This window comes from Pseudophryne corroboree, chromosome 2, assembly GCF_028390025.1.
Source record: "Pseudophryne corroboree isolate aPseCor3 chromosome 2, aPseCor3.hap2, whole genome shotgun sequence".
NCBI lineage: Eukaryota > Metazoa > Chordata > Amphibia > Anura > Myobatrachidae > Pseudophryne > Pseudophryne corroboree.
The window spans coordinates 9,369,134-9,395,991 of record NC_086445.1 but is presented as its reverse complement, the minus strand read 5'-3'; the positions used below and the strand labels follow the sequence as shown (position 1 = coordinate 9,395,991).

Sequence of the window (26,858 nt, the reverse complement as noted above, 5' to 3'; positions counted from 1 at the left end):
CTATTGTGGTGCCTGCGGCTACTAGGGACTTGGAGGACTCCAAGTTGCTAGACGTTGTCAGGGCCCTGAAAATATATATATATATATATATATATATATATATATATATATATATATATATATAATTCCAGGACGGCTGGAGTCAGAAAGTCTGACTTGCTGTTTATATTGTATGCACCCAAAAAGCTGGGTGCTCCTGCTTCTAAGCAGACTATTGCTCGTTGGATTTGTAGTACAATTCAGCTTGCACATTCTGTGGCAGGCCTGCCACAGCCAAAATCTGTAAATGCCCATTCCACAAGGAAGGTGGGCTCATCTTGGGCGGCTGCCCGAGGGGGTCTCGGCTTTACAATTTTGCCGAGCAGCTACGTGGTCAGGGGGGAACACGTTTGTAAAATTCTACAAATTTGATACCCTGGCTGAGGAGGACCTGGAGTTCTCTCATTCGGTGCTGCAGAGTCATCCGCACTCTCCCGCCCGTTTGGGAGCTTTGGTATAATCCCCATGGTCCTGACGGAGTCCCCAGCATCCACTAGGACGTTAGAGAAAATAAGATTTTACTTACCGATAAATCTATTTCTCATAGTCCGTAGTGGATGCTGGGCGCCCATCCCAAGTGCGGATTGTCTGCATTACTTGTACATAGTTATTGTTACAAAAATCGGGTTATTATTGTTGTGAGCCATCTTTTTTAGAGGCTACTTCATTGTTATCATACTGTTAACTGGGTTCAGATCACAAGTTGTACGGTGTGATTGGTGTGGCTGGTATGAGTCTTACCCGGGATTCAAGATCCTTCCTTATTGTGTACGCTCGTCCGGGCACAGTACCTAACTGAGGCTTGGAGGAGGGTCATAGGGGGAGGAGCCAGTGCACACCATGTGATCCTAAAAGCTTGCTTTTGTGCCCTGTCTCCTGCGGAGCCGCTATTCCCCATGGTCCTGACGGAGTCCCCAGCATCCACTACGGACTATGAGAAATAGATTTATCGGTAAGTAAAATCTTATTTTTTCCTGAATCAGATAAATTAAATGAAGTGTGTGATGATGCGTGGGTTTCCCCCGATAGAAAATTATTGGCGGTATACCTTTTCCCGCCAGAAGTTAGGGCGCGTTGGGAAACACCCCTTAGGGTGGATAAGGCGCTCACACGCTTATCAATACAAGTGGCGGTACCGTCTCCAGATAGGGCCGCCCTCAAGGAGCCAGCTGATAGGAGGCTGGAAAAATATCCTAAAAAAGTATATACACACATACTGGTGTTATACTGCGACCAGCGATCGCCTCAGCCTGGATGTGCAGCGCTGGGGTGGCTTGGTCGGATTCCCTGACTGAAAATATTGATACCCTTGACAGGGACAGTATTTTATTGACTATAGAGCATTTAAAGGATGCATTTCTATATATGCGAGATGCACAGAGGGATATTTGCACTCTGGCATCAAGAGTAAGTGCGATGTCCATATCTGCCAGAAGATGTTTATGGACACGACAGTGGTCAGGTGATGCAGATTCCAAACGGCACATGGAAGTATTGCCGTATAAAGGGGAGGAGTTATTTGGGGTCGGTCCATCGGACCTGGTGGCCACGGCAACAGCTGGAAAATCCACCGTTTTTACCCTAAGTCACATCTCAGCAGAAAAAGACACCGTCTTTTCAGCCTCAGTCCTTTCGTCCCCATAAGGGCAAGCGGGCAAAAGGCCAGTCATATCTGCCCAGGGATAGAAGAAAGGGAAGAAGACTGCAGCAGGCAGCCCATTCCCAGGAACAGAAGCCCTCCACTGCTTCTGCCAAGTCCTCAGCATGATTCTGGGGCCGTACAGGACCCCTGGATCCTACAAGTAGTATCCCAGGGGTACAGATTGGAAAGTCGAGACGTTTTCCCCTCGCAGGTCCCTGAAGTCTGCTTTACCAACGTCTCCCTCCGACAGGGAGGCAGTATTGGAAACAATTCACAAGCTGTATTCCCAGCAGGTGATAATCAAAGTACCCCTCCTACAACAAGGAAAGGGGTATTATTCCACACTATATTGTGGTACTGAAGCCAGACGGCTCGGTGAGACCTATTCTAAATCTGAAATATTTGAACACTTACATACAAAGGTTCAAATCAAGATGGAGTCACTCAGAGCAGTGATAGCGAACCAGGAAGAAGGGGACTATATGGTGTCCCGGGACATCAGGGATGCTTACCTCCATGTCCCAATTTGCCCTTCTCACAAGGGTACCTCAGGTTCGTGGTACAGAACTGTCACTATCAGTTTCAGACGCTGCCGGTTGGATTGTCCACGGCACCCCGGGTCTTTACCAAGGTAATGGCCGAAAGGATGATTCTTCTTCAAAGAAAATGGACGATCTCCTGATAAGGGCAAGGTCCAGAGAACAGTTGGAGGTCGGAGTAGCACTATCTCAAGTAGTTCTACGACAGCACGGGTGGACTCTAAATATTCCAAAACCGCAGTTGTTTCCGACGACACATCGGCTGTTCCTAGGGATGATTCTGGACACAGTCCAGAAAAGGGTGTTTCTCCCGGAGAAGAAAGCCAGGGAGTTATCCGAGCTAGTCAGGAACCTCCTAAAACCAGGAAAAGTGTCAGTGCATCATTGCACAAGGGTCCTGGGAAAAATGGTGGCTTCTTACGAAGCGATTCCATTCGGCAGATTTCACGCAAGAACTTTTCAGTGGGATCTGCTGGAAAAATGGTCCGGATAGCATCTTCAGATGCATCAGCGGATAACCCTGTCTCCAAGGACAAGGGTGTTTCTTCTGCGGTGGCTGCAGAGTGCTCATCTACTAAAGGGCCGCAGATTCGGCATTCAGGACTGGGTCCTGGTGACCACGGATGCCAGCCTGAGAGGCTGGGGACCAGTCACACAGGGAAAAAATTTCCAGGGAGTATGATCAAGTCTGGAGAATTCTCTCCACATAAATATACTGGAGCTAAGGGCAATTTACAATGCTCTAAGCTTAGCAAGACCTCTGCTTCAAGGTCAGCCGGTATTGATCCAGTGGGACAACATCACGGCAGTCGCCCACGTAAACAGACAGGGCGGCACAAGAAGCAGGAGGGCAATAGCAGAAACTGCAAGGATTCTTCGCTGGGCGGAAAATCATGTGATAGCACTGTCAGCAGTGTTCATTCCGGGAGTGGACAACTGGGAAGCAGACTTCCTCAGCAGGCACGACCTCCACCCGGGAGAGTGGGGACTTCATCGGGAAGTCTTCCACATGATTGTGAACCGTTGGGAAAGACCAAAGGTGGACATGATGGCGTCCCGTCTGAACAAAAAACTGGACAGGTATTGCGCCAGGTCAAGAGACCCTCAGGCAATAGCTGTGGACGCTCTGGTAACACCGTGGGTGTACCAGTCAGTGTATGTGTTCCCTCCTCTGCCTCTCATACCCAAGGTACTGAGAATTATAAGACGGAGAGGAGTAAGAACTATACTCGTGGCTCTGGATTGGCCAAGAAGGACTTGGTACCCGGAACTTCAAGAGATGCTCACAGAGGACCCGTGGCCTCTGCCGGTAAGAAGGGACTTGCTTCAGCAAGGACCCTGTCTGTTCCAAGACTTACCGCGGCTGCGTTTGACGGCATGGCGGTTGAACGCCGGATCCTGAAGGAAAAAGGCATTCCGGAGGAAGTCATTCCTATCCTGATCAAAGCCAGGAAGGAGGTGACCGCACAACATTATCACCGTATTTGGCGAAAATATGTTGCGTGGTGTGAGGCCAAGAGGGCCCCCACGGAGGAATTTCAACTCGGTCGATTCCTGCATTTCCTGCAAACAGGAGTGTCTATGGGCCTCAAATTGGGGTCCATTAAGGTTCAAATTTCGGCCCTGTCGATTTTCTTCCAGAAAGAATTGGCTTCAGTTCCTGAAGTCCAGACGTTTGTCAAGGGAGTATTGCATATACAGCCCCCTTTTGTGCCTCCAGTGGCACCGTGGGATCTCAACGTAGTGTTGGGATTCCTCAAATCACATTGGTTTGAACCGCTCAAATCTGTGGATTTGAAATATCTCACATGGAAAGTGACCATGCTGTTGGCCCTGGCCTCGGCCAGGCGAGTGTCAGAATTGGCGGCTTTGTCTTACAAAAGTCCATATCTGAGTTTCCATTCGGACAGGGCAGAACTGCGGACTCGTCCCCAGTTTCTTCCTAAGGTGGTGTCAGCGTTTCACCTGAACCAACCTATTGTGGTACCTGCGGCTACTAGGGACTTGGAGGACTCCAAGTTGCTAGACGTTGTCAGGGCCCTGAAAATATATGTTTCCAGGACGGCTGGAGTCAGAAAGTCTGACTCGCTGTTTATACTGTATGCACCCAACAAGCTGGGTGCTCCTGCTTCTAAGCAGACGATTGCTCGTTGGATTTGTAGTACAATTCAGCTTGCACATTCTGTGGCAGGCCTGCCACAGCCAAAATCTGTAAATGCCCATTCCACAAGGAAGGTGGGCTCATCTTGGGCGGCTGCCCGAGGGGTCTCGGCTTTACAACTTTGCCGAGCTGCTACTTGGTCAGGGGCAAACACGTTTGCAAAATTCTACAAATTTGATACCCTGGCTGAGGAGGACCTGGAGTTCTCTCATTCGGTGCTGCAGAGTCATCCGCACTCTCCCGCCCGTTTGGGAGCTTTGGTATAATCCCCATGGTCCTGACGGAGTCCCAGCATCCACTAGGACGTCAGAGAAAATAAGAATTTACTTACCGATAATTCTATTTCTCGTAGTCCGTAGTGGATGCTGGGCGCCCATCCCAAGTGCGGATTGTCTGCAATACTTGTACATAGTTATTGTTACAAAAATCGGGTTATTATTGTTGTGAGCCATCTTTTCAGAGGCTCCGCTGTTATCATGCTGTTAACTGGGTTCAGATCACAGGTTGTACAGTGTGATTGGTGTGGCTGGTATGAGTCTTACCCGGGATTCAAAATCCTTCCTTATTGTGTACGCTCGTCCGGGCACAGTATCCTAACTGAGGCTTGGAGGAGGGTCAAAGGGGGAGGAGCCAGTGCACACCACCTGATCCTAAAGCTTTTACTTTTGTGCCCTGTCTCCTGCGGAGCCGCTAATCCCCATGGTCCTGACGGAGTCCCAGCATCCACTACGGACTACGAGAAATAGAATTATCGGTAAGTAAATTCTTATTTTTCACATCTCTCCAGAGATATTCAATCAGATCCAAGTCTGGGCTCTGGCTGGGCCACTCAAGGACATTCACAGAGTTGTCCTGAAGCCACTCCTTTGATATCTTGGCTGTGTGCTTAGGGTCATTGTCCTGCTGAAAGATTAAATCGTCGCCCCAGTCTGAGGTCAAGAGCGCTCTGGAGCAGGTTTTCATCCAGTATGTCTCTATACATTGCAGCATTCATCTTTCCCTCTATCCTGACTAGTCTCCCAGTTCCTGGCGCTGAAAAACATCCCCACAGCATGATACTGCCACCACCATGCTTCACTGGTATTGTCCTGATGATTATTATTATCCTTTATTTATATGGCGCCACAAGGGTTCCGCAGCGCCCAATTACAGAGTACATAAACAAATAATCAAAACAGGAAAACAGCAACTTACAGTTGAAGACAATATAAGACAAGTACAGGGTAACTAAGCATCATTACATCAGTAGACGACACTGAAATAAGTATCAGGTGACAGAAGTCTGCTGGAGTTGATGCAGTTGAAGATTATTAAAGTAAAGGCCCGGGCAGATGTGGGAGAGATGTGTGCTGAGCGTGCGGGGGAAGACGGGGGGGGGGGGGGGGGGGTGTGCTCATTTCACCCAGCACCAGCGATAGCGATGCGCGGGGCTGCGCATCGCTATCGCTGTAGGGGGTACACACGGAGCGATCATGCTTAAAATCTAAGCAATCTAGTCAGATTGCTTAGATTATCGCTCCGTGAGTACCCCCCTTTAGAGAAAGGATAAGCACATGAGGGAAGAGGGCCCTACTCGTGAGAGCTTACATTCTAAAGGTGAGGTGTAGACAGACAGGGGTGACAGACTGGGTACATAGAGAGCGTGGAACAGAAGGTTAGGATGAGGTTTGGTGAAGAAGTGGGTCTTGAGAGCCCGTTTGAAGTTTTGTAGAGAGGTGGAGAGTCTGAGGGGGAGAGGTAGGGAATTCCATAGAATTGGATCAGTGCGTATAAAATCTTGGAGGTAGGAGTGGGAGGAAGTAATCAGAGGACAGGTGAGTCGGCGTGTATTAGCAGAGCGAAGAGGACGGGTGGGAGTGTAAAGGGAAATAAGGTCAGAGATGTAGATGGGAGAGGAGTGGGTGAGGGCTTTGTAAGCGAGTGTGAGAAGTTTGAATTGGATTCTGAAAGGGAAGGGAAGCCAGTGGAGGGCCTGTAGGAGAGGGGAGGTGGACGTAGTGTGTTTGGTGAGGAAAATGTTTTGGGCAGCAGCATTGAGTATAGATTGGAGTGGAGAGAGGTATTTGTGAGGAGGAGATTACAGTAGTCCAGTCTGGAGATGACCAGTGAGTGGATAACGGTCTTAGTAGCATCCTGGGTGAGAAAAGGTCTGATCCTGGAAATGTTTTTGAGATGAAAATGGCTGGTTTGCGAGAGGTGCTGAATGTGTGGTTTGAAGGAGAGGGAGGAGTCAAGGATTACTCCAAGACAGCGCTTTTGGGGGCTAGAGGAGATAGTAGTGCCATCAATAGATAATGAGATTGTGGGAGGTGAGGTTATGCCGGAGGGAGGAAAGATGATCAGCTCAGTCTTAGACATGTTAAGTTTAAGAAAGCGCTGGGACATCCAAACAGAGATAGTAGAGAGACAGTTGGTGATACGAGTGAGGAGAGCAGGGGATAGGTGTGGAGAGGAAAGATAGATTTGAGTGTCAACAGCATAGAGATATTGGAAATCAAAAGAACTAATGAGCTTACCTAGTGAGGACGTATAGAGAGAGAAAAGAAGAGGACCAAGGACAGAGCCTTGGGGTACACCTACAGTTAGTGGAAGTGAGGGGGAGGTGGAGTCATGAGAGGAGACAGAGAATGAATGGTCAGAGAGGTAGGAAGACAGCCAAGAGAGGGCAGTATCACGCAGACCAATGGAGTGAGGGATTTGCAGTAGGAGAGGGTGGTCCACAGTGTCAAAGTGATCAAGAAGAATAAGTAGAGAGTAGTGGCCCTTAAATTTAGCAGTATGGAGGTCATTGCAGACTTTTGTAAGGGCAGTTTCAGTGGAGTGGAGAGGTCGGAAGCCAGACTGGAATGGGTCAAGCAGTGAGTGTGAGGAAAGGAAGTAAGGCGGTTGTAGACAATATGCTCAAGGAGTTTGGAGGCAAAAGGGAGAAGAGAGATGGGTCGGTAATGGAGAGAGTGTTTGTATCAAGGGTAGGTTTTTTAAGAATAGGAGAGATGAGTGCATGCTTAAAGGCAGAGGGGACAGTGCCTGATGAGAGGGAGAGATTGAGAAGGTGGGAAAGATGGGAACAGGCAGAAGGAAAGAGGTAGCGGGAGAGTATAGGGTCAAGAGGGGAGGTGGTAAGGGGAGAGGAACGAATGAGGGCCATGACTTCCTCACCAGATGCATGGGAGAAAGATGTCAGAGTTGGTGAGAGGGATGGGGAGGGGTGGTAAGTTATGGGAGGAGGCTAGTTGCTGATGGTCTGGTGTGATGTGATGTCCTGACGTATGGAGTCAATTTTGGACGTGAAGTAAGTGGCAAAGTCAAGAGCAGAGAGTGAGGAAGGGAGACGAGGTGGAGGTGGGCAGAGGAGTGAGTTGAGAGTGGCAAAGAGGCGCCGGGGGTTGGAAGACTGGGAGGAGATGAGGTTCTTGAAGTATGACTGTTTAGCAAGGGAAAGGGCAGCACTGAAGGATGAGAGCATTCATTTGAAATGGAGGAAGTCTGCCTTAGAGCGTGATTTCCTCCAGTGTCGCTCAGCAGTACGTGAGCATTTTTGCAGATATCTGGTGCATTTGGTGTGCCAGGGTTGAGGTATTAATTTGCGTGGGTGAATAGTGGTTGGTGGAGCAACAGAGTTAAGAGCAGAAGTAAGGAATGCATTGTACTGTATATGGAAGTGGCTTGTTCAGGGCATGAGAGAGAGAGAGAATAGGAGATAGAAGTGAGTCAAACAGGGAGGAAAGGAATGTGGTGTCAATAGCCTCAATGTTACGCTTAGTGATGGTAGCCTTAGGAGGTAGAGATGGGGAAGTAGAGAGAGATAGGTTAAAGGAAAGCAGGTGGTGGACAGAGAGTGGAAATGGGGAGTTGGAGAAATCAGAAATATGACAACAGTGAGTGAAGACCAGATCCAGTGAACTCACATGGGAGGGGGAGGCGGTCCATTGGGAGAGACCAAGTGAAGAGGTGAGGTTAAGGAGTTTAGAGGCAGGGGATTGTGTGAGGATGTCAATAGGGATGTTGAAATCGCCTAGGATAATGGAAGGAATGTCAGAAGAGAGGAAGTGAGGAAGCCAGGAAGCAAAGTTGTTGATGAATTTGGAGGCAATGCAGGTACTCTAAAATGGACTGGTTGGAAGAGGCATATAGCATGGACCTCAAATGTAGTGAATGTAAGGGACGGTTCTGGGGGTATGAGTTGGCAGGAGTAACTAGAAGGTAAAAGGATTCCAACACCACCCCCATGGTGACCCCAAGGTCAAGGTGTGTGTGAATGCGAGGCCCCAGCAGAGAGAGCGGCAGGAGAAGCGGTGTCAGAGGGGGGGTAATCCAGGTTTCAGTAATGGTTAGTAGGTGGAGGGAGTTGGAAATGAAAAGGTCATGAGTGGGGACCAGTTTGTTACAGACAGATCTGGCATTCCAGAGGGCACAGGAGAGGGGATAGGAGTCTGTGGGAGAGATGTGAATGAGATTATCAGGGTTGCTGTAGTGGTGAGGTGAGATTAACTTTGGGGGCAAGGATGATGAGAGAATAGTGATGGTACGGGTGCCTGAACTAGGAGGGGAAACTGCAGGAGGTGGGCAGGGAGGGAGGTCAGTGTGATGTGGATGGGGGTGTGGGGAGGTGACAGGGCAGGGAGGGAGGTCAGTGTGATGTGGATGGGGGTGTGGGGAGGTGACAGGGAAGGGAGGGAGGTCAGTGTGATGTGGATGGGGGTGTGGGGAGGTGACAGGGCAGGGAGGGAGGTCAGTGTGATGTGGATGGGGGTGTGGGGAGGTGACAGGGAAGGGAGGGAGGTCAGTGTGATGTGGATGGGGGTGTGGGGAGGTGACAGGGAAGGGAGGGAGGTCAGTGTGATGTGGATGGGGCTGTGGGGAGGTTACAGGGCAGGGAGGGAGGTCAGTGTGATGTGGATGGGGGTGTGGGGAGGTGACAGGGCAGGGAGGGAGGTCAGTGTGATGTGGATGGGGGTGTGGGGAGGTGACGGGGAAGGGAGGGAGGTCAGTGTGATGGGGGTGTGGGGAGGTGACAGGGCAGGGAGGGAGGTCAGTGTGATGTGGATGGGGGTGTGGGGAGGTGACAGGGCAGGGAGGGAGGTCAGTGTGATGTGGATGGGGGTGTGGGGAGGTGACAGGGCAGGGAGGGAGGTCAGTGTGATGTGGATGGGGGTGTGGGGAGGTGACAGGGCAGGGAGGGAGGTCAGTGTGATGTGGATGGGGGTGTGGGGAGGTGACAGGGAAGGGAGGGAGGTCAGTGTGATGTGGATGGGGGTGTGAAGAGGTGACAGGGAAGGGAGAGAGGTCAGTGTGATGTGGATGGGGGTGTGGGGAGATGACAGGGAAGGGAGGGAGGTCAGTGTGATGTGGATGGGGGTGTGGGGAGGTGACAGGGAAGGGAGGGAGGTCAGTGTGATGTGGATGGGGGTGTGAAGAGGTGACAGGGAAGGGAGAGAGGTCAGTGTGATGTGGATGGGGGTGTGGGGAGATGACAGGGAAGGGAGGGAGGTCAGTGTGATGTGGATGGGGGTGTGGGGAGGTGACAGGGAAGGGAGGGAGGTCAGTGTGATGTGGATGGGGGTGTGGGGAGGTGACAGGGAAGGGAGGGAGGTCAGTGTGATGTGGATGGGGGTGTGGGGAGGTGACAGGGAAGGGAGGGAGGTCAGTGTGATGTGGATGGGGGTGTGGGGAGGTGACAGGGAAGGGAGGGAGGTCAGTGTGATGTGGATGGGGGTGTGGGGAGGTGACAGGGAAGGGAGGGAGGTCAGTGTGATGTGGATGGTGGTGTGGAGAGGTGACAGGGCAGGGAGAGAGGTCAGTGTGATGTGGATGGGGGTGTGGGGAGGTGACAGGGCAGGGAGGGAGGTCAGTGTGATGTGGATGTGGGTGTGGGGAGGTGACAGGGCAGGGAGGGAGGTCAGTGTGATGTGGATGGGGGTGCGGGGAGGTGACAGGGCAGGGAGGGAGGTCAGTGTGATGTGGATGGGGGTGTGGCGAGGTGACAGGGCAGGGAGGGAGGTCAGTGTGATGTGGATGGGGGTGTGGGGAGGTGACAGGGAAGGGAGGGAGGTCAGTGTGATGTGGATGGGGGTGTGGGGAGGTGACAGGGAAGGGAGGGAGGTCAGTGTGATGTGGATGGGGGTGTGGGGAGGTGACAGGGAAGGGAGGGAGGTCAGTGTGATGTGGATGGGGGTGTGGGGAGGTGACAGGGAAGGGAGGGAGGTCAGTGTGATGTGGATGGGGGTGTGGAGAGGAGACAGGGAAGGGAGGGAGGTCAGTGTGATGTGGATGGGGGTGTGGGGAGGTGACAGGGCAGGGAGGGAGGTCAGTGTGATGTGGATGGGGGTGTGGGGAGGTGACAGGGCAGGGAGGGAGGTCAGTGTGATGTGGATGGGGGTGTGGGGAGGTGACAGGGCAGGGAGGGAGGTCAGTTTGATGTGGATGGGGGTGTGGGGAGGTGACAGGGCAGGGAGGGAGGTCAGTGTGATGTGGATGGGGGTGTGGGGAGGTGACAGGGCAGGGAGGGAGGTCAGTGTGATGTGGATGGGGGTGTGGGGAGGTGACGTGGAAGGGAGAGAGGTCAGTGTGATGTGGATGGGGGTGTGGGGAGATGACAGGGAAGGGAGGGAGGTCAGTGTGATGTGGATGGGGGTGTGGGGAGGTGACAGGGAAGGGAGGGAGGTCAGTGTGATGTGGATGGGGGTGTGGGGAGGTGACAGGGAAGGGAGGGAGGTCAGTGTGATGTGGATGGGGGTGTGGAGAGGTGACAGGGCAGGGAGGGAGGTCAGTGTGATGTGGATGGGGGTGTGGGGAGGTGACAGGGCAGGGAGAGAGGTCAGTGTGATGTGGATGGGGGTGTGGGGAGGTGACAGGGAAGGGAGGGAGGTCAGTGTGATGTGGATGGGGGTGTGGGGAGGTGACAGGGCAGGGAGGGAGGTCAGTGTGATGTGGATGGGGGTGTGGGGAGGTGACAGGGAAGGGAGGGAGGTCAGTGTGATGTGGATGGGGGTGTGGGGAGGTGACAGGGAAGGGAGGGAGGTCAGTGTGATGTGGATGGGGGTGTGGGGAGGTGACAGGGAAGGGAGGGAGGTCAGTGTGATGTGGATGGGGGTGTGGAGAGGTGACAGGGAAGGGAGGGAGGTCAGTGTGATGTGGATGGGGGTGTGGGGAGGTGACGGGGAAGGGAGGGAGGTCAGTGTGATGTGGATGGGGGTGTGGGCAGGTGACAGGGCAGGGAGGGAGGTCAGTGTGATGTGGATGGGGGTGTGGGGAGGTGACGGGGCAGGGAGGAAGGTCAGTGTGATGTGGATGGGGGTGTGGCGAGGTGACAGGGCAGGGAGGGAGGTCAGTGTGATGTGGATGGGGGTGTGGGGAGGTGACAGGGAAGGGAGGGAGGTCAGTGTGATGTGGATGGGGGTGTGAGGAGGTGACAGGGAAGGGAGAGAGGTCAGTGTGATGTGGATGGGGGTGTGGGGAGGTGACAGGGAAGGGAGGGAGGTCAGTGTGATGTGGATGGGGGTGTGGGGAGGTGACAGGGCAGGGAGGGAGGTCAGTGTGATGTGGATGGGGGTGTGGGGAGGTGACAGGGCAGGGAGGGAGGTCAGTGTGATGTGGATGGGGGTGTGGGGAGGTGACAGGGCAGGGAGGGAGGTCAGTTTGATGTGGATGGGGGTGTGGGGAGGTGACAGGGCAGGGAGGGAGGTCAGTGTGATGTGGATGGGGGTGTGGGGAGGTGACAGGGCAGGGAGGGAGGTCAGTGTGATGTGGATGGGGGTGTGGGGAGGTGACGTGGAAGGGAGGGAGGTCAGTGTGATGTGGATGGGGGTGTGGGGAGGTGACAGGGAAGGGAGGGAGGTCAGTGTGATGTGGATGGGGGTGTGGGGAGGTGACAGGGCAGGGAGGGAGGTCAGTGTGATGTGGATGGGGGTGTGGGGAGGTGACAGGGCAGGGAGGGAGGTCAGTGTGATGTGGATGGGGGTGTGGGGAGGTGACAGGGCAGGGAGGGAGGTCAGTGTGATGTGGATGGGGGTGTGGGGAGGTGACAGGGCAGGGAGGGAGGTCAGTGTGATGTGGATGGGGGTGTGGGGAGGTGACAGGGCAGGGAGGGAGGTCAGTGTGATGTGGATGGGGGTGTGGGGAGGTGACAGGGCAGGGAGGGAGGTCAGTGTGATGTGGATGGGGGTGTGGGGAGGTGACGTGGAAGGGAGGGAGGTCAGTGTGATGTGGATGGGGGTGTGGGGAGGTGACAGGGAAGGGAGGGAGGTCAGTGTGATGTGGATGGAGGTGTGGGGAGGTGACAGGGAAGGGAGAGAGGTCAGTGTGATGTGGATGGGGGTGTGGGGAGGTGACAGGGAAGGGAGGGAGGTCAGTGTGATGTGGATGGGGGTGTGGGGAGGTGACAGGGAAGGGAGGGAGGTCAGTGTGATGTGGATGGGGGTGTGGGGAGGTGACAGGGAAGGGAGGGAGGTCAGTGTGATGTGGATGGGGGTGTGGGGAGGTGACGGGGAAGGGAGGGAGGTCAGTGTGATGTGGATGGGGGTGTGGGGAGGTGACGGGGAAGGGAGGGAGGTCAGTGTGATGTGGATGGGGGTGTGGGGAGGTGACGGGGAAGGGAGGGAGGTCAGTGTGATGTGGATGGGGGTGCGGGGAGGTGACAGGGCAGGGAGGGAGGTCAGTGTGATGTGAATGGGGGTGTGTGGAGGTGACAGGGCAGGGAGGGAGGTCAGTGTGATGTGGATGGGGGTGTGGGGAGGTGACGGGGAAGGGAGGGAGGTCAGTGTGATGTGGATGGGGGTGTGAGGAGGTGACGGGGAAGGGAGGGAGGTCAGTGTGATGTGGATGGGGGTGTGGGGAGGTGACAGGGAAGGGAGGGAGGTCAGTGTGATGTGAATGGGGGTGTGGGGAGGTGACAGGGCAGGGAGGGAGGTCAGTGTGATGTGGATGGGGGTGTGGGGAGGTGACGGGGAAGGGAGGGAGGTCAGTGTGATGTGGATGGGGGTGTGAGGAGGTGACGGGGAAGGGAGGGAGGTCAGTGTGATGTGGATGGGGGTGCGGGGAGGTGACAGGGCAGGGAGGGAGGTCAGTGTGATGTGGATGGGGGTGTGGGGAGGTGACGGGGAAGGGAGGGAGGTCAGTGTGATGTGGATGGGGGTGTGGGGAGGTGACAGGGAAGGGAGGGAGGTCAGTGTGATGTGGATGGGGGTGCGGGGAGGTGACAGGTCAGGGAGGGAGGTCAGTGTGATGTGAATGGGGTTGTGAGGAGGTGACAGGGCAGGGAGGGAGGTCAGTGTGATGTGGATGGGGGTGTGGGGAGGTGACAGGGAAGGTGTCAGGAATCGACTCACCAAGCTGACATCTGTCCGCCGTTGCGGACTCCGTCCTGGCTTCCTGCGGTCACCTGTCGTCCACGTCCCTGCCATCGGACGCCATTATGGGCCTGAGAGCGCCCCTGTGTCGGCGGCGTGTAGCGCGCCGCGTTCCCGCTGGGCCGCGGCATGGGCGCCGCCATGACAGCTTCCAGTACTCAGCATACGGCGGCCAATCCGGTGCTTGGCCGCACCCACTTTTCCTCACTCCACCAATGACTGTTAACCAAGGGGTATATATGTAGCTGCAGGTCCAGTCTGCAGGGATCCTGGACTTTGTGTCACTCCTGAGACTCATGTGAAAGGATCTGGTTCCTGTCTCCTCCGTGTACCTGGCTATTCTCAAGAGACTTTGTACTCCTGGTTACTTCACTCAGCTCCGTGGAACTTCAAGTCCCAGCAATACCTGCATTCATCATTAGGCTTCACACCCATCATTACCTGGTGTGCTTCAGCCTAGCAGTAGAGACTGACTCCAGGTGTGTTCCATCTCTCACCTGTGATACAGCTTGCTCGCTGTCAGTGCTTCACCACCTGCACTGTGGACACAGTCAGACTCCTGCCTCTGCTATCAGGTTTGCCATACTTCAACATCACAGCTAAGTTCCATGATTCAACCTGCACTGGTTTCTATACCAGAATAATTCCTACAAGTTACCTTTTCATCTGTTTATCATCATTACCGGTTATCATTTCTTCAAGCCATTATCCATTCTGTTGCAATAGACTTTCAGCTATTACGCTGTATAATTGACACTTGCATTTATTATCATTTCTGCTGCCGTATTGTTTATCATCTGTATAATAAATACCATTGCGCTCATGCGCAGAAACATCATCCAGCCTCCTCGTTTTCTCCCATCTACCTCCACTGACCCACTAGCGCCCCCTCTGGGGACACAGACAAGACCTGACCTGACAGTAAGTCCAGGATCGATGGACTCGGATGGTGGACGGAGTGTGGGGTCAGAGGCCTTGCAAAACCTGGTCTCCCGTCTAGATGGTCAAGAGGCTGCGCAGCAGCAGATGTTCCAATTCCTGCAAGGGATGTCCTCCCGGATAGATACACTACAGCAATCCCTGCCTAGTGTACACACTTCTTCTGTTCTTGTTACTCCAGCACCTGCCAGTACTGTGAGTTCTCCTATGCCGGCTGCATCAGCTCCAGTGTCACGTCTGCACCTGCCCGTGCCAAGCAAGTATGATGGCAGTCCAAAGTTATGTCGCGGGTTTCTTAACCAATGTGAAATCCAATTTGAACTGTTGTCACATAATTTCCCCACGTCTAGATCCAAGGTTGCCTACATCATCTCTCTACTTTCCGGATCTGCTTTGAGTTGGGTGTCTCCTCTGTGGGAACGTGCCGACCCTCTGATTAACAACTATGCAGAATTCGTGTCAATCTTCAGACGGATCTTTGACGAGCCTGGTCGTGCAACATCAGCTTCGGCAGACCTGATCCAACTTCGTCAAGGTACCCGAAGCATGGGACAATATGTCATCCAGTTCCAGACGTTGGCTGCAGAGATTCAGTGGAACAACCAAGCTCTGGTAGCAGCTTTCTGGCATGGACTCTCGGATCGGATCAAGGATGAACTGGCAACCCGTGATCTCCCTGAGCAGTTGTCTGATTTAATTTCTTTGTGTATCAAGTTGGACTCTCGCATCCGCGAACGCAATAATGAACGTGCCCGGAGTGAACCCCGCAGATTAAGGATGATACCTTCCGTACAGTTCCAGTCTCCACCTTCTGATGAGCCTATGCAAATAAATAGGTCCCGCCTAACTCCTGAGGAGCGGTCAAGAAGAATGAGAGAGAGACTATGTTTATATTGTGCGGCTGCAGGCCACCAGATTAACTCCTGCACAGTGCGTTCGGGAAACGCCAGATCCTAACTTGCAAAGGAGGAGTCAAGTTGGGATCTTCTAGTCAAGCTCCTTCTAGTCAAGATCTTATCCTTCCTGTGACTTTAGAGACTTCAGTTGGGCTTCAATCTGTATCTGCTTTAGTGGACTGTGGAGCTGCAGGAAACTTCATCACCCAAGCTGCGGTAAATAAATTTTGTTTGCCTGTATGTGAACTTTCTTCCCCAGTCTATATTACCGCCGTGGATGGTAGCCGAATCCCCAAGGGGAATATCTCTCACCAGACTGCACCAGTGGTTTTGGGAGTTGGGATCTTACACTCTGAATTAATTAAGTTCCTAGTCATTCCTCAAGCCACCCAAGAGATCGTGTTGGGCATGCCCTGGCTCCAGCTACACAACCCACAGTTTGACTGGTCAACGTTACAACTCTCTTCTTGGGGTTCACATTGCCATCAGTCCTGTCTAGCCCAAATCTGTCCTGTAAAGTCTACTGAAGTCAAAACACAGTCAAGTCTTCCTGCGGTTTATCAAGATTTCTCAGATGTCTTCAGTGAAAAAGCCGCAGATGTCCTGCCGCCCCATAGAGAATGGGATTGTCCCATCGATCTCCTTCCCGGCAAGAAGCCACCTAGGGGGCGTACCTATCCACTATCTGTTCCCGAAACGGAAGCGATGAGCGATTACATCAGGGAAAATTTACAGAAGGGATTCATCCGTCCTTCATCATCACCAGCTGGTGCAGGCTTCTTCTTTGTCAAAAAGAAGGATGGAGGACTGCGTCCATGCATTGACTACCGGGGTCTTAATGACATTACCATTAAAAATAGTTACCCATTACCACTCATCACCGAATTATTTGACAGAGTTAAAGGAGCCCGCATCTTCACCAAGTTAGATCTTCGCGGTGCCTACAACCTCATCAGAATCCGGAGTGGTGATGAATGGAAGACAGCTTTTAACACTCGAGATGGTCATTACGAGTACCTGGTAATGCCATTCGGGTTGAGTAATGCCCCAGCAGTGTTCCAGCACTTTGTGAACGAAATCTTTCGTGATGTTCTGTATAAATACCTTGTAGTTTATTTGGATGATATCCTTATCTTCTCCCAAGATCTTCCCTCTCATCGTCTACAAGTCCGTGAAGTTCTCCGACGTCTTCGTGAGAACCGGCTCTACGGTAAACTATCCAAGTGTACCTTTGAAGTTTCCTCTATACCCTTCCTGGGATATATAATTTCCGGATCGGATCTTCAGATGGACCCGACAAAATTGGAAGCCATTGCCAATTGGTCCATTCCAAACTCTCTCAAGTCTATTCAGCGATTCCTGGGATTTGCCAACTACTATAGGAAATTTATTCGGGGATTCTCCACTCTCATCGCTCCTATTACCAACCTAACTCGGAAAGGGGCAAACCATTCCAACTGGCCTGAAGAGGCTTTAGCGGCCTTCCAGAAGATCAAGCTGGCCTTTATGTCTGCTCCAGTCCTGTCCCAGCCAGATGTAGACAGACCGTTCGAGTTAGAGGTGGATGCCTCTACAGTGGGAGTTGGAGCGGTTCTTTCCCAGAAGGGAACTGATGGGAAGATTCACCCCTGTGGATTTTATTCTCGTAAATTCCTCCCTGCAGAAGCTAACTATTCCATTGGAGATCAAGAACTACTGGCGATTAAGCTGGCCCTCGAGGAATGGAGGTATCTCCTGGAAGGGGCCAAACATCCGTTCAACATCTACACGGATCATAAAAATCTGCTGTATTTAAAGGCAGCCCAGTGCCTTAATCCTCGCCAGTCCAGGTGGTCTATGTTTTTCTCACGTTTTAACTTTAAGCTTCATTTCCGTCCAGGTTCGCAGAATGTTAAAGCTGACGCCTTATCCCGGTCTATGGAATCCGAAGAGGAAACGCCTGACTCAGTTCCACATTCCATTCTGAGTCCTGTGGTATTTGCTGCAACTCAAGTCTCCCCAGCTCCTCCTCCTGGTAAGACTTTTGTTTCCCCAGAACTCCGTCCCAAGTTGCTGTCTTGGGCCCATCAATCCAAGTTCACTGGTCATCCCGGGGTTCTGAAAACCTTCAAGTTCCTCTCTGAGACATACTGGTGGCCAAAGATGAAAGCTGACATCAAGGATTTCGTGGCATCCTGTCCTAAGTGTGTGCAGCACAAGACTCCTCGTCAGTCTCCAGCAGGTCAGTTACAACCATTGTCTGTTCCTAGTCGCCCCTGGTCGCACCTGTCCATGGACTTTATCTCCGACCTTCCTCCTTCTCAAGGATACAATACCATCTGGGTTGTAGTGGACAGATTTACCAAGATGGCCCATTTTGTTCCTCTCCAGGGTCTCCCTTCTGCCCCAAAACTTGCCCAAATCTTCCTACGGGAGATTTTCCGCTTACATGGTCTACCCTCAGAAATAATATCCGATAGAGGTGTACAGTTTGTAGCGAGGTTTTGGAGGGCTCTCTGTTCTGCAATGCAAGTCAAACTGAAGTTTTCGTCATCTTACCATCCACAGACGAATGGGCAGACAGAAAGGGTAAACCAAGATCTAGAGACATTTTTAAGGTTGTATGTTTCATCTTCCCAGGATGACTGGTTTGATCTGCTCCCATGGGCCGAGTTTGCCCACAACTTCCGCTACCACACTGCTACTGAGACGACTCCATTCTTTGCAGTGTATGGACAACATCCTCGTGTCCCAGACTTCCAAGAGCTTCCTCACATGGATGTTCCTGCTGCCACTTCGGCTCTGAGTCAGTTTTCTTCCATCTGGAGGAAGATCCACACTTCTCTAAAAAAGGCCTCCAGCCGGTATAAACACTTTGCTGATCGCAAAAGACGTGCAGTTCCTTGCTTGAAACCTGGGGACAAGGTTTGGCTGTCTACCCGGAACCTCCGTCTTAGGGTCCCGTCTATGAAATTTGCACCACGTTTCATAGGCCCCTTTCCTGTCGAAAGAGTCATCAACCCTGTGGCCTACAAGCTGAAATTACCACCTTCTCTGCGAATACCTAATGCTTTTCATGTTTCTCTCCTCAGACCTTTAGTCCTAAATCGTTTCCAGAGAGCTCTTCCCGTTGGTCCCAAAATTCGAACTCAGCGGGGCGTGGAGTTCGAGATTGGAAAGATTCTGGATTCCCGTTGCCGGTACGGACGACTTCAATATCTTGTCGATTGGTCCGGTTATGGCCCAGAGGAGAGAAGCTGGGTGAATTCGTTGGATGTCCATGCTCCAAGGTTGGTCCGTGTCTTCCACAACACTCATCCTTCCAAGCCACGTGGGTGTTCGGTGCCCACCCTTAAGGGGAGGGGTACTGTCAGGAATCGACTCACCAAGCTGACATCTGTCCGCCGTTGCGGACTCCGTCCTGGCTTCCTCCGGTCACCTGTCGTCCACGTCCCTGCCATCGGACGCCATTATGGGCCTGAGAGCGCCCCTGTGTCGGCGGCGTGTAGCGCGCCGCGTTCCCGCTGGGCCGCGGCATGGGCGCCGCCATGACAGCTTCCAGTACTCAGCATACGGCGGCCAATCCGGTGCTTGGCCGCACCCACTTTTCCTCACTCCACCAATGACTGTTAACCAAGGGGTATATATGTAGCTGCAGGTCCAGTCTGCAGGGATCCTGGACTTTGTGTCACTCCTGAGACTCATGTGAAAGGATCTGGTTCCTGTCTCCTCCGTGTACCTGGCTATTCTCAAGAGACTTTGTACTCCTGGTTACTTCACTCAGCTCCGTGGAACTTCAAGTCCCAGCAATACCTGCATTCATCATTAGGCTTCACACCCATCATTACCTGGTGTGCTTCAGCCTAGCAGTAGAGACTGACTCCAGGTGTGTTCCATCTCTCACCTGTGATACAGCTTGCTCGCTGTCAGTGCTTCACCACCTGCACTGTGGACACAGTCAGACTCCTGCCTCTGCTATCAGGTTTGCCATACTTCAACATCACAGCTAAGTTCCATGATTCAACCTGCACTGGTTTCTATACCAGAATAATTCCTACAAGTTACCTTTTCATCTGTTTATCATCATTACCGGTTATCATTTCTTCAAGCCATTATCCATTCTGTTGCAATAGACTTTCAGCTATTACGCTGTATAATTGACACTTGCATTTATTATCATTTCTGCTGCCGTATTGTTTATCATCTGTATAATAAATACCATTGCGCTCATGCGCAGAAACATCATCCAGCCTCCTCGTTTTCTCCCATCTACCTCCACTGACCCACTAGCGCCCCCTCTGGGGACACAGACAAGACCTGACCTGACAAAAGGGAGGGAGGTCAGTGTGATGTGGATGGGGGTGCGGGGAGGTGACAGGGCAGGGAGGGAGGTCAGTGTGATGTGGATGGGGGTGCGGGGAGGTGACAGGGAAGGGAGGGAGGTCAGTGTGATGTGGATGGGGGTGCGGGGAGGTGACAGGGAAGGGAGGGAGGTCAGTGTGATGTGGATGGGGGTGCGGGGAGGTGACAGGGAAGGGAGGGAGGTCAGTGTGATGTGGGGAGGTGACGGGGAAGGGAGGGAGGTCAGTGTGATGTGGATGGGGGTGTGGGGAGGTGACAGGGAAGGGAGGGAGGTCAGTGTGATGTGGATGGGGGTGTGGGGAGGTGACAGGGAAGGGAGGGAGGTCTGTGTGATGTGGATGGGGGTGTGGGGAGGTGACAGGGAAGGGAGGGAGGTCAGTGTGATGTGGATGGGGGTGTGGGGAGGTGACGGGGAAGGGAGGGAGGTCAGTGTGATGTGGATGGGGGTGTGGGGAGGTGACGGGGCAGTTAGAGAGGTCAGTGTGATGTGGATGGGGGTGTGGGAGGTGACAGGGAAGGGAGGGAGGTCAATGTGATGTGGATGGGGGTGTGGGGAGATGACAGGGAAGGGAGGGAGGTCAGTGTGATGTGGATGGGGGTGTGGGGAGGTGACGGGGAAGGGAGGGATGAGAGTTTCTTATGGTCTGAGAGTCATTGAGGTGCATTTTGGAAAACTCCAGGCGAGCTGCCATGTTCTTTTTACTAATGAGTGGCTTCCGTCTGTCCACTCTACTCTACAGGCCTGATTGGTGGATTGCTGCAGAGATGGTTGTCCTTCTGGAAGGTTCTCCTCTCTCCACAGTGGAATGCTGTAGCTCTGACAGAGTGTCCATCGGGTTCTTGGTCCCCTACCTGACTAGGGCCCTTCTCCCCCTGATCGCTCAGTTTAGACGGCCGGACAGCTCTATGAAGAGCCCTGGTGGTTCCGATCTTCTTCCATTTACGGAGGATTTATTTATTTATTACCAGTTATTTATATAGCACACATATTCTGCAGCGCTGTACAGAGAATATTTGCCCATTCACATCAGTCCCTGCCCCAGTGGAGCTTACACTCTATATTCCCTATCACATGTACACACAGACACATCCACGCTAGGTTTAATTTTTTTTTATTAGGCGTCAATTAACCTACCAGTATATTTTTGGATTGAGGGAGGAAACCAGAGTACCCGGAGGAAACCCGCGCAAGTATGGGGAGAATATGGAGAATATAGGGCCATGGTGGTAGTCAAACCCATGACCTCATCGCTGTGAGGCGGTAATGCTAACCATTACACCATCCATAGCACTGTGCGCATTGGGACCTTCAAAGCAGCAGATATTTTTCTGTACCCTTTGATAATGTCGATATTATCTTAAACCATAAAGCTATACCTTTAAACACACTTTTACCATGGAGCCGCTGCGGCCGCTATACTTAATATACACACTACGCACTTTGTACGCTATTTGCGTACAGTGTCCCGTACGTTGTACGGACTTAGCGTACACACGCCGCACTGGGTGTACAGAGAACGCACAGCGCGCGCACACACTCTTGATAAACTTTAAACCTTATTAGTAATGCAATGCAATGATGTTATTACACTCTAAACCTTATGCAGCAAATCACTGTTATGATGTTACACCTTAAACCTTACGCAGCGCTGACGGTATAAAGTACCCGCAGTGCGTACACCTTATCAATACACTCTTAAACCTTATACAGTTAAACACTTTAAACCCTAGCAGGGAAAAGAGGGCACAACACCAATATGTAGTTAACCGCTGGGTTCTAACGCCACAGTGGATTATTTGAAAGGGAATAACAGTACAAATTATACACTACAAGGCTAACAAGATAAATCTACAACAGAATAATGGCTACAGTCAATGTACATACGTGAGAATATTCGCTTGCGCAACCTGGACCAGTCTTCCGCTCATCAGGTAGATAGCGTTCTGAGTCTTCTGACCGGCCAGGCAGCAACAGGCTTTTTATACACAACTTCCATATACAATACAATGGTTACTGTAATCCCTTTGTCTATTGGACACTGAGATCCATCCTTACATTACAGGAGAGGTCATAGGTTGATTTGAAAAGGTGGGCGATGTCTTTCCCAACTGCTCTTGTGGGTGGTCTCCTCTGGATTCCCGCCGCATACATAATATACAGTAAATACAGTTTATATCTATATTCTACTTCTGCACATAACTATACGCAGGAACATGCGATCTTCCTCTAACCGGAATGTTACCCATAAAATACCCTACAGCTGGATACCAGACATCACCTTATAACCTTAGTCTGTCCCCTCCTATCCTGTAAAGGTGAATCCCTCAGTCCTGGAATCATTTAAACTGTTGATACTTGCTGATGTGGTGCAGGGGGACTATGTGTACAATGTGCACTATTTGGGTTAAATATGTAATGTTCTGATAACCCTCTATGCGCTCACAAACTCCGCTGTAAATACACATACCACGCGCAGGACCGCGGGAGCGACCATATGCAAATTGCGGATATGTGCACGCACGGCGGAACAAGGGCACGCGCAGCGGGCATGTGTGTGTTGTTAGTACGTGGTGTGTGTACTACAATATTTTTCGACTTTGACACCTTCCCCAGATTTGTGCCTGGAGACAATCCTGTCTCGGAGGTCTACAGACAATTCCCTTGACTTCATGCTTGGTTTGTGCTGAGACATGCACTGTCAAGTGTGGGACCTTATATAGACAGGTGTGTGCCTTTCCAAATCATGGGGGTAATTCTAAGTTGATCGCAGAAGGATTTCTTTTTAGCAGTTGGGCAAAACCATGTGCACTGCAGGGGAGGCAGATGTAACATGTGCAGAGAGAGTTAGATTTAGGTGGGTTATTTTATTTCTGTGCAGGGTAAATACCAATTTAGATTGCAGATTGAACACACCACACCCAAATCTAACTCTCTCTGCACATGTTATATCTGCCTCCCCTGCAGTGCACATGGTTTTGCCCAACTGCTAAAAAAAAGTCCTGCTGCGATCAACTTGGAATTACCCCCATGTCCAATCAACTGAGTTTACCACAGGTGGAGTGTAGCTGTAGGAACATCTCAAGGATGATCAATGGAAACAGGATGCGCCTGAGCTCAATTTGAGCTTCATGGAAAAGGATGTGAGTACTTATGTACATATGATTTCTTAGTTTTTTAATTTTAATAAATTTGCAAAAATCTCAAAAAACTTTTTTCACATTGTCATTATGGGGTATTGTGTGTAGAATTTTGAGGGAAAAATGAATTTATTCCATTTTGGAATAAGGCTGTAACATAACAAAATGTGGAAAAAGTGAAGCGCTGTGAATACTTTCCGGATGCAGTGTATAAGCAGTGACCTCTATCAGTATCCAGGCATGTATGTCTCTTTAGCATTTTCTTCTATCTCCTCTCATCAGGTCCAGAGTACTAATGACTTCAGTACTCTCAGTAAAGTGTCTGCAGCATCAATGGGTTATTTTACAGATGAATTTCAGAAACACTTTGTTAGTCGGTTGTGCAGAAGATCTCCCCTCATCCACAGGTGAGTTCTATTGTCACATAACGCAGATAGACCCAATTCATGCATGAATCTCCATGGCTGTCTAGAGCTAAGTAGTTCCTCCCATGCCTTGACCATACACACATACACTATAATAACAAAGATTTATTATTTCTCTTACGTCCTAGAGGATGCTGGGGACTCCAAAAGGACCATGGGGTATAGACGGGATCTGCAGGAGACATGGGCACACTAAAAGACTTTGACTGGGTGTGAACTGGCTCCTCCCTCTATGCCCCTCCTCTAGACCTCAGTTAGATTCTGTGCCCAGGAGAGACTGGACACTCACTAGGGGAGCTCTCCTGAGTTTCTCTGGAAAGACTTTATGTTAAGTTTATTATTTTCAGGGAGACCTGCTGGCTACAGGCTCCCTGCATCGTGGGACTGAGGGGAGAGAAGCAGACCTACTTCTGTGAGTTTCAAGGGTCTGCTTCTTAGGCTACTGGACACCATTAGCTCCAGAGGGTTCGATCACTTGGTGCGCCTAGCTGCTCGTTCCCGGAGCCGCGCCGTCACCCCCCTCACACACGCCAGAAGAAAGAAGCCGGGTGAGTATGCAGAAGACAGAAGACTTCAGTAACGGAGGTACAGCGCAGTGGTCGCACTGCGCTCCATGCTCCCACACACACCACCAACGGCACTCACCGGGTGCAGGGCGCTGGGGGCAGCATGTTACTGGGGTTCTTTTGACTGGCAAAATACATATTCGGTGCCCGGGCACTGTGTACGAGACCCCCGCCAGTATAAAAAATTCAAATTTAAGCGGGACTACAGCGCGCCGGGAGGGGGCGTGGCTTAGCCGCACAGCTTACCAGCGCCATTTTATCTCTTCACAGTGCATGCAGAGACGCTGGCCCGGACCTCCACTCTCCTTACAAGTACAAGGGAGCAAAATGGGGGGGGGGGGGGCCCTCAGGCAATTTGGTGCTATATATGTATTTACAGCGCAGCCATCATATATTATTTATTTAGTAGTATATGGGCGCTGGGGTGTGAGCTGGCATACTCCCTCTGTGTTCTCTCTACAGGCTTCCCTGTGGGTCTGTCCCCTTTTGGCCGCTGTGAGTGTGGGTGTGTCGGTACTGCGTGTCGACATGTCTGAGACTGAGTGCTCCTCCCCGGAGGAAGTTACTGGGGGCGCAGAGAAGGATTTGGGAGTGACTCTATCGGCACCGCCGACTGCTGATTGGGTGAATATGTTGAGTACATTGAATGCAAATGTGGCTTTATTGTCTAAGAGGCCGGATAAATCTGATTCTCAGACACAGACGTGGAGGAAATCCATGGAGGACGCTTTGTCTCAGGTACAGACCCCCTCAGGGTCACAAAAACGTTCATTTACCCAGATGGCAGATACAGATACCGACACAGACTCTGATTCCAGTGTCGACTTCAATGAGACCAGTTTACATCCGAAAGTGGGTAAGAGTATTCAGTACATGATTGTGGCTATTAAAGATGTTTTACATATTTCTTAAGTACCTGCTGTTCCAGATACGAGGGTTTGTTTGTATAAGGGAAAAAAGCCTGAGGTGAAGTTTCCCCCCTCTCATGAACGCTCTTTGTGGAAAGGCTTGGGAGTCGCCTGACAAAAGGTGGCAGATTCCCAAGAGAATTATTATGGCATATCCTTTCCCCTCTGACGACAGGGAGAAATGGGAGTCTTCTCCCAATGTGGACAAGGCTCTGTCCCGACTGTCCAAAGAGGTGGCGCTTCCGTCTCCTGACACGGCTGCCCTCAAGGATCCTGCGGATCGCAAGCAGGAGACAATATTGAAGGCCATTTATGTCACTACGGGTGCACTCCTCAGACCTGCTGTGGCGTCGGCATGGGTGAGTAGTGCTATTGCTAAGTGGGCTGATAATTTGGCATCTGATATGGATACCCTTGATAAGGATAACATTCTTTTGACTCTTGGTTATATCAGGGACGCTGCAGATTACCTAAAGGATGCAGCGAGGGATATTGGCCTCTTGGGATCAAGGGCCAATGCCATGGCAGTCTCGGCCAGGAGGGCGCTGTGGATTCATCAGTGGAATGCTGATGCCGACTCCAAGGAAGCTATGGAAGCTCTCCCTTATAAAGGTAGTGTCTTGTTTGGTGACGGCCTCGCTGACCTGGTGTCTACAGCTACAGAGTGGGTAAGTCATCTTTTCTTCCTTATGTTCCCACACAACAGAAAATGGCGCCCCATTATCAGATGCAGTCCTTTCGGCCTAATAAATACAAAAAAGGAAGGGGCTCGTCCTTCCTCGCTTTAAAGGGTAGAGGAAGGGGAAAAAGGTCTCCTGCTGTGTCTGGCGCCCAGGACCAAATGTTCTCCCCCGCCTCTGCCAAGTCCACCGCATGACACTGGGGCTCCCCTGCGCGAGTCCGTGCCGGTGGGGGGCCGTCTCCGAATCTTCAGTCAGGTCTGGTTTCAATCGGCCCTGGATCCTTGGGTCTTAGACATAGTGTCCCAAGGGTACAAACTGGAGTTTCAGGAGATGCCCCCTGCCGCTTTTTCAAATCGGCCTTGCCAGTTTCTCTTCCAGAAAGAGAAGTGGTAAATGCTGTGTCAACAGAGGGTCATTGTCCTGGTTCCCCCGTCCCAATGGGGGGGAAGGGTCCTATTTGAGCCTCTTTGTTGTGCCGAAGCCGGATGGCTCGGTCAGACCGATTCTGAACCTAAAATCCCTCAATCCATACTTGAAAACTTTCAAGTTTAAGATGGAATCTCTTCGAGCTGTGATCTCCAGCCTAGAAGAGGGGGGATTTTATGGCGTCAGACGACATAAAGGATGCCTACTTACACGTCCCGATATATCCTCCTCATCAGGCCTTCCTAAGATTTGCGGTGCAGGATTGTCATTACCAATTTCAGACGTTGCCGTTTGGGCTTTCACGGCCCCGAAGGTCTTCACCAAGGTGGTGGCGGAAATGATGGTACTCCTACGCAAGCAGGGGGTCAAAATTATTCCATACTTGGACGATCTCCTGATAAAGGCAAGATCAAAAGAGCAGTTGCTAAGAAATGTGGAACTCTCCCTGACGGTTCTGCAACATCATGGTTGGATTCTAAATTTGCCAAAGTCTCACTTGATTCCGACAACTCGGCTGCCCTTCTTGGGCATGATCCTAGACACGGAACTACGGAGGGTGTTTCTTCCGGCGGAAAAAGCTCTGGAAATCCATACCATGGTCAAGGATTTCTGAGACCAGCAAGAGTGTTGATTCATCAATGCACTCGAGTGCTAGGGAAGATGGTTGAGGCTTACAAAGCCATTCCATTCGGCAGGTTTCATGCCCGGGTGTTTCAGTGGGATCTGCTGAACAAATGGTCCGGGTCTCACCTGCACATGCACCGGAAAATAAGTCCATCTTCAAGGACTAGAATTTTACTCCTGTGGT

The 26,858-nt window shown here is 51.5% G+C and overlaps 1 protein-coding gene across 2 annotated transcripts in view; it reads left to right on the top strand.

Annotated features, from left to right (window-relative positions):
- The window catches only part of LCMT2 (leucine carboxyl methyltransferase 2), an 850,582-nt gene that overhangs the window by 51,129 nt on the left and 772,595 nt on the right, over nucleotides 1–26,858 (top strand). For both annotated transcript variants that reach the window (XM_063950787.1, XM_063950788.1), the window contains exon 3: nucleotides 23,325–23,449. In XM_063950787.1, the coding sequence (XP_063806857.1) occupies nucleotides 23,325–23,449 (125 nt within the window). The remainder of the gene's footprint in view (nucleotides 1–23,324; nucleotides 23,450–26,858) is intronic.